At 44.8% G+C, this 15,612-nt stretch overlaps 1 protein-coding gene across 16 annotated transcripts in view; it reads left to right on the forward strand.

Moving 5' to 3' along the window:
- The window catches only part of KIAA1217 (KIAA1217 ortholog), a 316,988-nt gene that overhangs the window by 266,231 nt on the left and 35,145 nt on the right, over positions 1 to 15,612 (forward strand). For 11 of the 16 annotated variants that reach the window (XM_053654767.1, XM_053654780.1, XM_053654769.1 and 8 more), the window contains 3 exons: positions 2,493 to 2,597; positions 3,112 to 3,161; positions 11,508 to 11,674. In XM_053654767.1, coding sequence (XP_053510742.1) covers positions 2,493 to 2,597; positions 3,112 to 3,161; positions 11,508 to 11,674 — 322 coding nt within the window. The remainder of the gene's footprint in view (positions 1 to 2,492; positions 2,598 to 3,111; positions 3,162 to 11,507; positions 11,675 to 15,612) is intronic. The other 5 variants (XM_053654770.1, XM_053654771.1, XM_053654779.1 and 2 more) reach the window with 1 other exon arrangement.

Raw genomic sequence — 15,612 nt, forward strand, 5'->3', positions numbered from 1 at the left:
GTTGTCACCATGCCTTCCTACCCCACACTCCAGCTTCATGGAACCCAGTAAGCTGCTTCCTAACCAATGCTGTCTAGACCCTAAAAATGTCATGCTGCTTTTTGGGAGGGAGGGAGGGAGGGAGGGAGGGAGAAAGGGAGGGAGGGAGGGAGGGAGGGAGGAAGGAAGGAAGGAAGGAAGGAAGGAAGGAAGGAAGGAAGGAAGGAAGGAAGGAAGGAAGGAAGGAAGGAAGGAAGGAAGGAAGGAAGGAAGGGAAAGAAATCCTTTGCATTTGCCCAGGATTGGCTGAAAGCAGTAAACTAATACATCTGGAGATGGCCCTGAATGCACTTCGACTCTGGGGCCATGAGTGTTATTACTTCCTGTGTTACCATGGGAAGAACAGGGCACTGGAAAACTTTTACTCAGTGCTCAGCCGGGCCCCATGGAACTCACTCATTTCCGAGAGCCCATTTGTGTGAGTCTGTGTCTCCCACATGGCAGCAGCACAACCAGCTACCACCCAGTCATTCCTGAGATGCCATAGCGACTTGGGTCCTATGAACTTGGGGTATCCTTCGGGGATTTACTAACCTGCTTTCTTGAGTGGAGTTTTTTTACTAATTTTTCTCTTTGGCACATGCACTGTGTTTCATCAGAGAGACCAGAAGCACAGGTGCAACAGCAGCTCAGGGGTTCGGCGTTCACTGCTATACCCGGAAACATGTGGGAAGTGACTGCATGGAGATGGGGAGCACTTCCACTCTCACTGCTTGAGATTTCTCCTTCCCACACTATTAGAGCAAAGCAATCATACTATTCATACTTAAATTGTTTCTTTTTCCTTAATTGGTGTGTAGTCTAACTATTTAGACTGCATGAATTATGTCTAAGAAACTCAGTATTCTGACAGAACCATCCACTTTAAACTAAAGCAGTGGTCCCCCAGCCCTGGGCCACGGACCGGGAACAGGCTGTCCAGCAGGAGGCGAGAAGCAGGCAAACATTACCGACTCAGTGCTGCCTCCTGTCCCCACTCCCCTGTCCCACATCTTCCCTGGCCCCCTGTTCCCTCCCTACAATCCCCAGCCATGGAAAAATTGTCTTCCGCAAAACCCATCTCTGGTGCCAAAATGGTTGGGGACTGCTAAACTACAGAAAACGCGTGGAATTTAGAAGTCAGAAGCTTGTAATTGTGAAACTAGGCCAATGTTTCATATTCTAAAGGCAAAACACAAGGCCAAAAAGTCGTGTATGGAAAAAAATTACTCTTGAAAGTCCTCTTGATTGCCATGAAGTGTAAAATACAGATACAGCATCTCTCAATAAGTCCAACTTAACCAGTTACTGTTTTCCAGGGAATGTACAGACCGCCACATTTCTTCCCATCGGGCACCAGATACAATAGTTGGCTTGTCCATAAAGGCCTCCCTGTATGAACTTGCATTCATAGTGCAGGAATAGCCATTGCTCACACTATGAGAGGTCAGTGGGACTGACCACAGTGAAGAGTGGGGGCCTTCTCTGTCACAGCTCATGTGGGACACCTGCTCATGGGGTACAAAGGCAGGCCAGGTGCCCACACCATTCAGGCTGCCCTGGCCTACCTCCCTTTACTGTTTCAAAGTCCCCAATAAGTGTTACTGAACCTGCATGCCATGACGCGTGTGATGTCCTCTACACCTAGCCAGCAGAGGAAGGTCACTTGTGATGCTTTTATGTCCTGAAAGTAATGGTAATAGCCTGTGAAACTGCCCTTATCTCAGACATAGAAATGCAAACCAATGAATTGTGATGAAGCATTCGAGAGTCCTGAACAGAGAGGTCCAGTGTCTGCACAGTAAATAATTGGGAAGGTTTTTCCATCCAGGTCTTGAGATGACCAAGTTGTTAGGGACATTTCTTTTTTTTCTTGATCCTGTAAAAGCCCCGGTTAAAGTTGCTATGCCCTTAGATGGAGCACAGCTTACCTGCAAGTCAGACATTGATTTCGATCACATTTTCCTCTGGGCTCAGACATTCATTGGTGTTGCTCTCAGGTGATACAACACGTTTTCCCTCATACACACAAACACCCCCATCATTCACACCAAAACCAGTCCTCAGCTCCCCCAGCTGAGGAGTACAGCTGAGATGCCTGTGCCTCTGGGCCAAAGGTGGCCTAGGGCACCACCGGTGCCAGAGGTGAAATGGCAAAAGCAGAGCAGAAAGGCTCAAAATTGCACACGCAAACACAATTATTTCTGAAGGAGGTGCTTTTCAGTTTTCTGGGAGGCCCCCGCAGGTCTGTGCAGCATCTTTTCAGTGAGATCTTTGGGTTAATACTCAACTCAGATCATCGACTCTGGACCTCAGCAGGGCTTTGCAGGTTCTTCATGTTCCCCGCGCCAGGTCGGGGTGCACTCTGATGGCCTACCAGGTAGTACTTTTTATGAACCTCACGTGACCATCCACCTGGACAAACCTGTCCGAAGGTCAGTGGAGCTTTAACAAACAGTTCTCTTGTTTTACAGAGAGAGGATGCAAGCCATGGAGAAACAGATTGCCAGTTTAACTGGCCTTGTGCAGTCTGCGCTTTTTAAAGGGTCCCTCACAAGTAATAGCAAAGATGCATCTAGGTAAAAAGAAGAAAGCAAACCAATTAAAAATAATTCAGTCTGTTTCTCTCTAATCATTATGATCATTCATTCAAATCTGTTTTCTTGTAATCATTTCAAGGCTGAAAATATTTACATCTCTCTGAATCATGGTTTGTTTGTTTGTTTGTTTGTTTTTGTTCTTCTGGTAATTCTTGGTCGAAGGTAACACTTTGGCCCCAGAAGGGTAAATGGGCTTCCCAGTGCATGTAGCTTCATGGACCACTGCGCAGTGCCTGCAATCGCCATCCTCTCGTCTCCACATCCTCCGTCATCCGAAAGTTGTGAGGGCCCACCTGCTGCATTCCACCGGCAGTGTCAGATGCACACCTGGGAAGCCTTTACCATCCCGGCCAATGGTGGTGCTGATGCCAAAAGACCTTCATTGCTTGATACCATTACTACCTGCTGCTCATTGCTTAGAATAATGAATGGAGGGGACCAAAAAAAGGCATTTTAGAAACTATATAACTAACTCTCTTTTTCTTTTATTCAGCGAGAAAATGATGAAAACTACAGCCAATAAGAACCACACAGATAGTGCGGGTAAGTGTTCTTGGAGCTCCAGGAAGCCTGCGGCCTTTGATGACCTTGGCTTATTGCAGAAGTGCATAACCATCCGCTAAGTCATTGGCTTGGTGTGACTTCAGAGGCTTCCAGATAACTCCCTGCATGCACTGTCATACTTTCCCTACTAAATGCTGAAATTCCAGATTCATGATTAATTCGAGAGGGCCTAAGCCCTTAAGTCTTATTTTATTTTATTTTATTGATGATACTATTACAGTTGCCCCGGTTTTTCCTCCTTAGCCCTACTCTACCCAGCAGCCCCACTCCCTAAGGCAGTGCAACCTTGTTCATGTCCATGGGTCATACGTGTGAGTTCTTTGGGTACCCCCTTTCCTATACTGTACTTTACACCCCCATGGCTGTTCTGTAACTACCTACTTGTACTTCTTAATCCCCTCACCTCTCACCCATTCTCCCACACCCACTCTCCCATTTCTTTATCTTTAACCTTTGGTATTTTAGTTATGATGTTTCTTGGGGTAGGCCTCTTTGCATCCATCTTGTTTGGGACTCTGTGCTTTCTGGACTAACATGTAAATTTCCTTTACCAGATTAAGGAAGATTTCTTTCATTGTTTTTTCAAACAGATTTCTAATTTCTTGCTCTTTCTCTTCTCCTTCTGGCACCCCTATAAGAATAATGTTGGATTGCTTAAAGTTGTCCCACAGACTGCTTATACTATCCTCATTCTTTTTGGATTCTCTTTTCTTGTTATTCTGATTGGTTGTTTTTGCTTCCTTATGTTACAAATCATTGATTTGATTCTCAGCTTCATCCACTCTACTGTTGTTTCCCTGCAAATTGTTCTTTATATCAGTTAGTGTATCCTTTGTTTCTGACTGGATCTTTTTTATGTTATTAAGGATCGTCACAAAGTTCCTTGAGCAGCCTCATAACCAGTGTTTGAACTCTAGGTTGCTTATCTCTATTTTGTTTAGTTTTTTTTTCTGGAGTTTTGTTCTGTTCTTTCATTTGTGCCATGTTTCTTTGTCTCCTCATTTTGGCAGCCTCCCTGTGATTATTTCTATGTATTAGGTAGAGCTGCTTTGACTCCCTGTCTTGGTAGTGTGGCCTAGTATAGTCAATGTCATATAGGGTCCCGTGGCTCAGCCTCCCCTATCGCCCAAGCTGAGTACTTGAGGTGTACCCTTCGTGTGGGCTAAGTACACCCTCCTTTTATCGTTGAGCCGTGATTGCTGTTGGCAGACCAATGGGTAGGATTTATCCAGGCCAGTGAGCTGCAAGGATTGGCCGTGACCACTAACCACCAAACTCCACTCTGGTGGAGAATCGGGGGCCAGTTGTGGTGCTCTTACATAGTCTGTAGCTGTCCACTTGGTGTGCTGCCCCTGGGCTTTCCTGGGTGGTACAGGCCAAGATCAGCCCCCACCTGTGTTTTGCCCACTGCCACCCTGCCTGAATTATAAACAACCTAAAATGTCTGCTACTTGTGCTGGGCTTTGAAATTTCTAGACGAAGCCAAACTGTGAATCTAGGCCGCTGATTCTGGGCCCGGGGCTCACTGAGACCAGCTGCTGCTTGTTTGAGAGGATTTAGGAAGTTGTGAAGCATGAGCCAGGAGTGTCACAAAGTTCCTTGAGCAGCCTCTCCATTCCATTCATATGGAAAAGCAGTTTGAGACCTGGCTGGTGTGGTTCAAGGGACTGACTGATGGCCTGCTAATCAAAGGGTTACCAGTTGGATTTCCAGTCTAGGGCACGTGCCTGAGTTGTGGGCCAGGTCCCCAGCAGGGGGCACATGAGAGGCAACCACATGTTAATGTTTCTCTCCCCCTCTTTCTCCCTCCCTTCCCTTCTCTAAAAATAAATAAAATCTTAAAAAAAAGAAAATGCAGCTTGGGTGGGCCTTTGGGAATCCCCAGGGCAGGTCAAACAGTGGTAGCTAGGTTGATGGAATCTTAGATACAGCACCAGTCTGCCACCTCTGTGAGAGGAGGGCCCAGAACAGGGACAATAGCCTCTGCTTGCCTTGATGCCAGACACCTCAGTCTCCCTCTGTAGGCTACTGGTACCCCTCAAGCCACTACCTTGTCACTGGAATCCAGAGGGAGTGAGTCTGAGTAGGTGAGTCCATGTGTGGGTTCTTTAAGAGGAACTGCTGGGGGGTTCCAGAAGTTTCTTCCACCAACTCAATCCCTGCTGGTTTTTGCAGGCAGAAATTGTGGGGACTTATCTTTCTGGCACTAGAATACTTGGCTGGGGGGGGGGGTGCTGGTGAGGGGCTGGGACTCCTTGCTCCCAAGATATCCCTTCCAAATTTTTATCTACCACATGTGGATGTGAGACCAGCCTGTTCTGTGCCTGCACCCCTCCTACTGTAGTGGATGGATGTGGTTTCTTTAATTCTGTAGTTGTCAGACTTCCATTCAATTTGATTTCTGTTAGTTCTGACCAATGGTCGTTCTATATTTTAGTTGTAATTTAGTTGTTGTTGTGCAAAGAGGAGACCTATGTCTGCCTACACCACCGTCTTGGTTGGAAGTTGCCCTTCAGTCTTTGTTCATTCTTCCCTCTTCATTCACTTACTCCTTTAATTGGCCATACATCCAACAAATATATATGTGCCAGTTACTGGGCTAGGACAGTGGGCATGATTCAGACACGGCTGCCTGCTCAGAATTCCTAATCCTATGGGGAAAATGGATATGGGACAAGTAATTATATGAACGTTGAGTGTTAAGCAAAAGTGCAGGATGAACGTTTAACTGACAGATCTAACGTAGACCAAGGACATTTCTCTGAGGAAGTGACACAAACTAAGGCCTGAAAGACAAATAGGACTTAGGTAAGTGAAGCAGAGAGGGAAGAGCCATGCAAGATGAGAGAGAAGCATGTGCAGGTACATGGTGAGGAATTTAGGTAATATTCTAAGAGCACAGTGAAGCCATTGGAAGGCTTTACACTGGGCAGCGACCTCGGCCTGGCTGCTGTGTGGGCATGGATGAGAAGGGGAGTGGGCCAAGGCAGGAGAATAAAGTATCCTTGGACCAGGGCCTGCTTTTTAAATGCCAACATTCCCCCTCAAAAGGCCCCAATTAAATTCCACATGGGGTTCCCTAGTATTCAGGTATATATGATATACATCTCATCCTGCAGGCTCAAGGAAGGCCTCTCTCAAGAGTACGAGGTTGTCCTCCTTCCCACTGAGTTAGAAATAGAAATCATTGCCAGGAAAATGTTCAGCTACTGAATTACACAGGAAGCATGTGGCAAGTTGGGTGAAACCCCTCATTTGGGGAAGCCACAGAGTGTTGTGCAACTTGGTAGAATGGACAGAATTTGAGACTTCAGCTGAGACCTCTGTTGGTCCTGGTGCCACACTGGCTAAGTACAGGCAAGTCAGCTGGAAAGCCAGCAGGGCCCGGTTTCTAGCACCCCAGTCCTGGTGAGACTTGTTGGTTTACTTAGAAATTAGTCAATGACTTTGGCTGTAGCCAGATAATTATTTCACAGAAATCGCTAAATTTGCCTTCAGAGCAAGTGTTTTGGAGATACCTACTCATTCATTTAGTTTTTGATCTATTATGAACTTAAGGGGAAAAAAGGAACCTATGGAACTCATAGAAAGAGAGAATAGAGTGGTGATTAACAGGGGCTGAGGGGTGGTGTTTGTCAAAAAGTACAAACTTCCAGTTGGAAGAAGAGTATATTCTGGAAATCTAATGCCCAGCATTGTGATTACAGATAAAATGATTTGTCAGAGACGAGTAAAATATGATTTCATTCATATGCGGAATCAAAAACAATATAAACTACCAAAATAAAAACAGACTCATCGGTAGAACAGACTGACAGTTGTCAGAGAGGAGGGGCATTGTGAGGCTGGGTGGGAAAGGTGAAGGGATTAAGCAAAAAAAACCACCAAAACCCCAAACCACCCCAAACCAACAATTTATAAGCACAGAAAACAGAATGGTGGTTACCAGAGAAAAAGGGCAGTGACGGGGGCGGGGAGAAGAGATGAAAAGGGGAGCGTAGGTGGTGATGGAAGGAGACTTGACATGAGTGTGAACCCATAATACAATATAAGATGATATAGTATAGATTTGTACACCTGAAGCCTATATAATTTTATTAACCAATGTCACACCAATAAATTCAATAAAAAGGAAAAAACAAAGCTGAACTATATACTTGAAGGTTGCCAAGAGAATACATCTTTAGTGTTCTCACCACACACAAAAAAAGTAATTATATGACATGCTGGGCGTGTTAGCTAACACCACAGTGGTAATCATATTGCAGTATAGAAGTGTGTCCTTAACACAATAATATGTGCCAATTGTATCAATAAAGTTGGGGGGAACTGAAGGAAACTACCAAACACTAAAACTTTCCAATCCTCTCAATTCTAGTCTAGAAATGATCAGTATCTGATATAATTGTGCTAATACATATGTGCATGCTATTTTGTAATTTTCCTTTTATTCCTTTCACTTTTGGTGACATCAACATCATCTTCATCATTATCATTATCAAGAGAAGCATTTGGTGATTGCAATGTGCCCAACACTCTTCTGGGTGCTTTCCACACATGTTAACTCCTGGCACACCCTCATTTTCCCACAACCCAGATGAGAAGACTGAACACACTCCCACACATGGGACACACCCACGTGGTCCACCCACCTGTCTTTTTTTTCCATTGTCTCGTGGTAAGGTGCCCCCGTCCCTTTAAAGATATGTAGGTTTTTCGTTTCTTTGTTTCGGGACATTTTGTAAATGTCTTTTTTGGAGCATGGGGAAGGAGCAGGTGTAATTTCCTTGGGATGTATTTCCCAAAGTGGAATCAATCAGTCCAAAGGGATGAACAGTTGTGTATCTCTAGCAACACGCTGCTGGCTTTCTCTTCTGAAAGGCTGAGCCAATTTGCGGTGCCACCGGCAACAGGCAAAGTGTTTGCTCCCTCGCGTCTCTGCTGAGTTTGGTCTTTCTCATTCTAATGTATCAGGGCTAGATGTGGTCCACAGGGCTTTCGTTGCCATAGCAGCCTTGTACAGTGCACAAAATATGTTAATTCTTCCAGAATCCAAGGAAGTAAGCTGTAAGACAAGAGCCGTTATGCCTGTTCTGTAGACAAGTACATGGCATTATATAGAAGTCAAGGAGCTCATTTGTTCGAGGGTAAATTAAAAGGGAAAACCCTGACTTCCTGTTAGTTTAGGAATATTTGATTCTATGAATGTAAGAGAACAGAAGGACCCTTCCATTTCAAAGGCATACTGTACAATGTGTTATACACAGGCTGTCATGTAACACACCTAATCCTGTAACGAAGATAGAATGTGACCACCCTGCCTGTGGGTGGGGAGAGCAGATCCCAGGTCCTGTGAACCTAATCTGAAGAGAAACTTTTATCACTCAGGGTCCCACCCACAAGAGCAAGCTGCATACATAGATTTCAGGGCACCTCCCTATAGATCTCGGCCGACTGCTGCCACCCCCAGCCTTCTGCATCTGCTGCCACTCAGGTGAGGAGGGGAGGCTCGGCCGAGGCTCCTCCTGCCCACTTGGCTCAGAGAAATAATCACAGCTGATTGCAGTGCGGGGGGTGGGGTGGGGGGGTCTCTCAGAACTAGACACCAGGCTAATCAGTTTGCACATGTTAATTCCATTATCTCACACAATAACCCATGTGCCTGTTTTATAGATGAGGAAACTGAGAGGGAGAGAGGTTAAGTTATTCAGCCAATGTCACACAACTAGAAAGTGGATGCTGAGAATAATTTCCATGTTTTTGATTTAAATAATTAAGTGTATAATAGTGCCACTGGCTCAGAAGAGGCCTACAGAGACCTAAAGAGGTCTGGGGAAGATGAGAAGTCCTCTGAAGCAACAGGAAGTACTGGTACGTGGATCTGAAGAGAATTGCGTGCTAGAGACAAAGATGTCGGGGACCTCGGCACGTGGTGGTGGTAAAAAGTGACCTCCCTGGAAAGAATGCCCAGTGAGAGGAGAAACAGGCCAGGATTTTACAAGTTGGCCAAGGAAGAAATTAGAAAAGAGATTGGCCAAGCGGAGCCACGAAGAGGAAAGACAGGAAAGTTCCAGCTCACTAAAAAGGAAAGAAGCCCAGCATCACACCAAGGAGATGTCTGTTGGGTGGACAATGGACCATTGTCCACTTTATAAAGAGCCATTACAATAAAAGGTAGAGGTAGAAACCAAATTTAGTGGATTAAGAGGTTATAGATGTAGACAGTTTTTTACAAATGAGTATAGATTCCATAAAGAAATTTGGTTGTAAAGAATATTTTTTAAACCAGCTACCAGCATTCAACCATAACCACCAGCAGATAGACTCAAGCCTCCATGCAGGGGTTGGGGAGGTGTCCTGGTGCCCTCAGAGTATAAACAGAAGGAGGGACTGAGTGATGACAGTTAGTTGACCTATTCTAAAACAAAAAACTTCCTGTATATTGTGAGTCTCTCAGAGTACTTGATCTTGAAAGTGCTGTTAATGGAAATGTTACTGGATATACTTTTACTGAAACCCTTAACCACCAGCAAATATTCTGTGGAACAATTACAGATATGACAAACCTTGCTTTTATGAGGGTGATTTTGATTTGGGGGCAGGAAGACTGCCGAAATCTGGTCAGAGCCACAGTGATGTTGATAGTGGCTTGTTAGGCTCATAAAACAACAAAAAATCATTGTTCTGCTGGAGTTCTTTAGAAAATCCTTAAAATGCCTTCTGGTCTATTCCCCTGCCTTCTTCAGGGCAACCAGGAGAGGGCTGGGCAACCAGTTCCATCCAGGAGAGGGACTTGGTGTGCCATCAGCTCTCCATCAGTGTTGCTGGGGCCACGCATTAAGAGGACAGTTGTGAGGCAGCCCCTCGCTCACTGGCACTCCACCTGTAGCTCAGGGCAGCAGCTCTGCTTGTGCTGGGAAAGGAGAGGTTCCCGTGGGTGCTGAGCCAACATAGGAAGACAGACCACCACACTGAAACCACTCCGTAGGCAGCGTAGGCAAAGTCATGACAGTGTTCTATGGTAGTAGGCCAGCCTGGCCCATTGCAGATCCTCCACTTTGACCTTTACAGGAAAGAGTATAACAGCCCCTTCAGAGGCTGTGTGTGTGTGTGTGTGTGTGTGTGTGTGTGTGTGTGTGTGAGAGAGAGAGAGAGAGAGAGAGAGGGGGAGGAGAATTCCACTCTGGTGGCCACTTCCATAGAAATGCATTGTGCAAAATTTAATAAATAATAAATAGTTTCCTTGTACCTTGCTCATCCTGTAAGTGCTACTTGGGGTCACTTTTGAGGCATTTAAAAAATTGTTTATTGATTTTAAAGAGAGGAAGAAAGAAGAAAGAAACATCGATTTGTTGTTCCAATTATTTATGCATTCATTGGTTTGTTCTTGTTTGTGCCCTGACTGGTGATCAAACCTACAACCCTGGTGCCTTGGATCAACGCTCCAACCAACTGAACTACCTGGACAGGCCTGAGTCACTTTTAAAGGAAACTTAGTTAAATCAGGGCCTTCCCAGATGAACTTATAAGGCTTAAGTCAGACTCAAGGGGACAAAGTTTATGGCAGCTAGAAACTATTTAGGAAGAGTTTCTTTCTGCTGCTTTGATTCCTCTCCTAAAGGATTTTCGTATCACATCCAATTTTCTCACTGAACAAGATGAGGGCAGAGGTCCTGCTTTTTTTGGTTGGGAAAGCTGAAAAGATTCAGGAGAATACTCAGTTCTTACTAGTTTTCCCTCAGCGATCAGCCAAACCTCTGCTCAGCACTAAGTGCATGTTCCTGGGGCTCCTAGGTGCTGGTTCACTGCAGGAAATAGCCATGGAAGCACCTGTGTGTAGGTCCCAGAATTTTAAAATTATTTTTCTGTTATAAAATTATAGATATTCACTATGAAGATTTAAAAGAGGAAAAAGTAGTAATATAAAAATATAGAACTCATGGAATACCAACAGCTAGAGATACTGGTAATTCTTTCCTACATTTACATCTGATCTTTTCTCTTTGCAACCTTGTACATTTAAAAAGACGTGGAGAGGCAGACAGCTAACTTCCTTAACTATGCTTTAAATACTGCACTGAGCTGCCTCCCTTGGGCACTAAGGAACATGGTTTTTACAGACTGTACATTGTAATACTGCATGAAGTTTCCGGTAATTTCTTTAAACTTGATTCCGTATTTTGCCATTTAGAGGACCAACATAGTTTTTTCACAATGAAGGCACTGGACATTTGTAGAGTTACCAAGTCATCTGCTTGGGGATGGGACTTAGCCTGGACTTTCCTTTCTGGTTTTCTTAGGTTCTTTGCTGCTCTTTTCTCATAGGAACTCCCCATGTCTCTGGCGGGAAGACTCTTGGCGCCCCGGAGTCTGCAGGGCCATACAGCCAGCCCCTGGCCCCTAGCACCTCAGCTGTCCACCTGAGCCTGCTCGACATGAGGCGGAGTGTGGCAGAACTCAAGCTCCAGCTGCAGCAGATGCGACAGCTCCAGGTACGGACGGCATCCCTTGTAGTCAACGTCTTCTGTCTTAGTTGCCCAAAGTCACTTTTCTTCGTTTCCCACATTCCCAGCACCAGGTACCTTCCCAGGGTTCTTCCCACCATCCTTTCCTAAAGGTAAACTGAAGACATGGACAGTAGAACCATAAAGGCATGGTTTCCTCCTTCACACACACATAGTCCTAGTCTAGAGCCTTCCACTGCAACCACAGTCAATATAAAACCACTTTTTTCAGCTCTGCATGCTCTTACACATGAAAAGACCATTAAAAGTCTGTTTTTTCTGAGGAGAGGTGAAAGCAAAGGAACCCTGTGGAGTGATTGGAGCATTCAAACAGGCAGTTAAGAGTTCCTGCTTAATGTCTCGGCTCCTGGCTTCTCCGCAATGAGCAGGCACAATGGTGAGACAGTCAGCTAATTCCACCCTCCCCCCATTTTTTTGCAAGAAACTATGATATATTTAGAAATATTAGTGTGAACCAGAAGATTAATCCACAAGGAAAAGAAGCCATCATGGATGATTTTGTTGAGAAAAACATCTGCATTTTATCTGGATAGTAGGTTCCATAATATTTTACGTACCCCTTTCCATTGTCGGGGAATATGTACACTATGTAGGAACCAAAAGGGAGAGAAAATGACCCTTAGTGTCATGAATCTTGGTGAGCAAGCCCCATAAATCTGACAAAGCAGCGTAATGTATACCTCCTGGTCGTGGATGCGGAGCAGCTGGGGCGGTGCCCCTCTTCCTGAGGTCACGTGCCTGCTCTGCGTGTCAGCCTCGCACCTCCTGCCTTCAGTAGGAGGTGGATCACTGAGGATGCAGAGCTGGCTCAGACTATACTCAGGCGGCTTCCTTGACTTTGAGAAGTTCATAGTTCAAACATCGGTAAAAAATGAAACCACCCAGGAGCTTAGAGCAGCCACATGGGTGTGGCATCAGTAGTAACCAATGGGGTGTCACCCCTGCAGCCAGGGAGGTCCAATAAAGAAAGGGCTTCAGAGGGCAGCCCTCTCTCTCTTCAGCTCACAGAGGCATGAGCCCTACATTTTTCACCACCTTCTTAAGCCAAGAAGAAGATTTCCCCTCCCTTGGTGCCTACCAGAAAATAAACAGAAAGCCAGGGGGCTTGAGAAGAGGCCCTGTCAGAGATTGTAAGGTCCAATACACCCAACGACATGGCCCAGTGCTCAGATCTCCCAGGCTACTCTGTCCCTCAGGCAATGTCCTACACACCTTGATGTCCCATGCAAATTAATTTAAACCCTTTTCTGAATCATGTCACCTGTGAAGTTCCCCATCCTTTGCATTAACTTCTCCTTGCTTTGCAATTTTAAAGACTGTAGTGAAATGAAGTGTATTGGTTGGGCTGAGGGTGTGCACCTGGTGACAAAGTCCAGTGCCCACAGCATCCAGGCAGTAACTTAACAAATGAAGCCAAGGAGGGACAATGGCAAGATGACCATTTGAAAGACCAGTCACCACTCAACTCCAACCAGCTTTTAACCTGAAAGAATTAGGGTTAGTGCCCCTAGACATTTTAGCATTTCAAGAAAATCAAGAAATATACATTTCATGTGAAATATCTATATTCATTTTTTAATGTAAAATTATTAAAACCCAATTATTTAGTGCTCTGCAACACAACACATTTGCAGGACCCAGAGAGTCTGTCTTCTCCCAGGTTCTTAACCTGGGGTTTATGGAGGGTAAACCTCTTCTCACATTGCTCCTTCCTTGTACTGCCACCTACTGGCCATTTGGAAACTATCACTCTTCAGTAGACCCTCAAGAGAAAAACAATTCCTAAATCTATCATTTGTATGGTAGTGTCTACTGCTTTCAAAAGTGAACACTTGTAGGTGTGAGGGCAGGGGTGGAATTGCTATAGCATAAACATCGCTGAAGTGTGGTGAATTTGATATCCAGGTTCTGATGTGTGTGGCTGCGACATCACCCTGTAGGTGGCTGGCATGGTTTGGTCCTCTGGCTGGCTGGGAGGAGCCTCCCACAGTTTGCCACTCCTTGCAACCCTTGAACGGTGGAGGCTCAGTTGCAGAATCATAGCTTCTCAAACAAAGCAGCTCTCCAGTCAAGGTCTGGGAATGCTGTCTTAACCACACGAGTTACTTTACTTCCCAGAACTGCCCAGCTCTTCTCTGCCTATGGGGGTGTGAAGAACTGTGAGCAAGCATGTTCTGGAGCTTAGAAGAGTTTGCAATTCTGAAGAGAAGTCACATGGAAAAGATAAGCAGCTTGTCTCCTAAGCTCACTGCTATGGCAGCCTCAGTCCTCGGATCCTGAGTTTTTGCCAGCTTTCCTTCCCCTCAAACCCCTGTCCTCTCCATCAGGGGAGTGTATTGAAGACAGAATGCATTAGAATAATTAAGCCATCTCAGCACCAGTTCTCCTTCAGCATATGTTATATACTCCAGAAATGAAGTACAACCCTGAAGTGATTATAAGTCCAATAATGGAGCTATCATTAGAGATATACAAAACTCTGTAGAATAGTCTCAAAAGAACAAAAATTGAATTAGAAATTCAAATGTTCTTTGAACTGTGTTATAAAATAGTGAGACTGAATGAAATCATTTGTGCTTGGCAGCCAGCTCCAGTAATTAGGTAATTAAATCACTAGAAAATCCTAGACTGTGGAGCATTTCCTATTTGAGCATTTCATTTTCTGACTTGATGGATTATCCTTAGAAAAAGAAAAAGAAATCTGATGCAGACACAGTGGGGTGGGTAGATTTAAACAGGGAAAAACAATGTCAAGGGAGGCAAAGGCGCCTAAATGGTCAAGAAAACCATTGAAATTGCTTATGTCATTGCGGCTATCCAGGTTCGCATGAATTATCAGTATAAGGGAATGGTCCTTAATCCCGGCTGCCATTAATGTCGCCTGAGGTCTTTAACAAAAGTACTGATACTTAAGCACTATTGCCAGAGTCTGACTTCATGGGTATGGGCCAAGGGCCAAGCACTGGTGATTCTAGAATGTGCCGGGGTGAGATTGCAGAGTGTTCCAGGCACTGCTGACTTGAGAATATTCCACAACGAGAACTGCTCTCCTGTATTATGACTGCTCAGCTCATTGTGATGCCTCTTGGAAATGGCGAGACCTCAATCAGCTATCACAGGGCGAAGTGGAAACAAACAGGGTTTCTGCCACCCCAAAAGTGTGAAAGACACACCCACTGACTTTAAAGCCCTCACTTTAAGCAATGCCCTCATTCCCAGTGGCTAATCATATGTGTTTTCTATTGATTTATAATTGTTACAAGAGCTACATGGAACTTTATACTGCTGTTCCCATTCTCGGGTCACAGTTTGGTCTGCCGTTAGCTGGCAATAATGTTAAAGTGGATAGGTGAAGGTCTTGTACCTAACAAATGCTCCCTTCAAAAGATGATTACCTTTGTCTATTACCTTTTCTGTTGATTTGGGAGGAAAAATGATGAGCTACATCTTTTTCCCAAAATGCCATAGTTCTTGGTTTTTCCAATTAATCCTGTATTCACAGAAGGGACCACAGTTCTTCCCCTCTCTGTTGGCTGAGGAGGGAGATAAACTTTGGGAAGAGATGGAACAAGTTTGGTGGGGGCCAGATGAGACTTGGCCAAAGAAAGAATGGATACATCCCTCCTTCCCTAATCCCCACAGTATTTTTTTCTTGGTCCCTATCTCCTTATTCTGCTTCCTGATAAATAAAAAATAGGGTTATTCTGAACTTAGTGCTCCATTTTTATTTTTAAAGGATTTTATTTATTCTTAGAGAGAAGAGAAGGGAGGGAGAAAGAGAGGGAGAAAGAAATCAATGAGTGAGAGAAACATCACTGATCAGTTGCCTCTCTCATGTGGGTTTGCAATCCAGATGGGGACTCAAACCAGTGAACCTTTGCTTTGCAGCACAATATCCATCCAAC

This window comes from Artibeus jamaicensis, unplaced genomic scaffold, assembly GCF_021234435.1.
Source record: "Artibeus jamaicensis isolate MK-2021 breed Jamaican fruit bat unplaced genomic scaffold, CSHL_Jam_final contig_867, whole genome shotgun sequence".
NCBI lineage: Eukaryota > Metazoa > Chordata > Mammalia > Chiroptera > Phyllostomidae > Artibeus > Artibeus jamaicensis.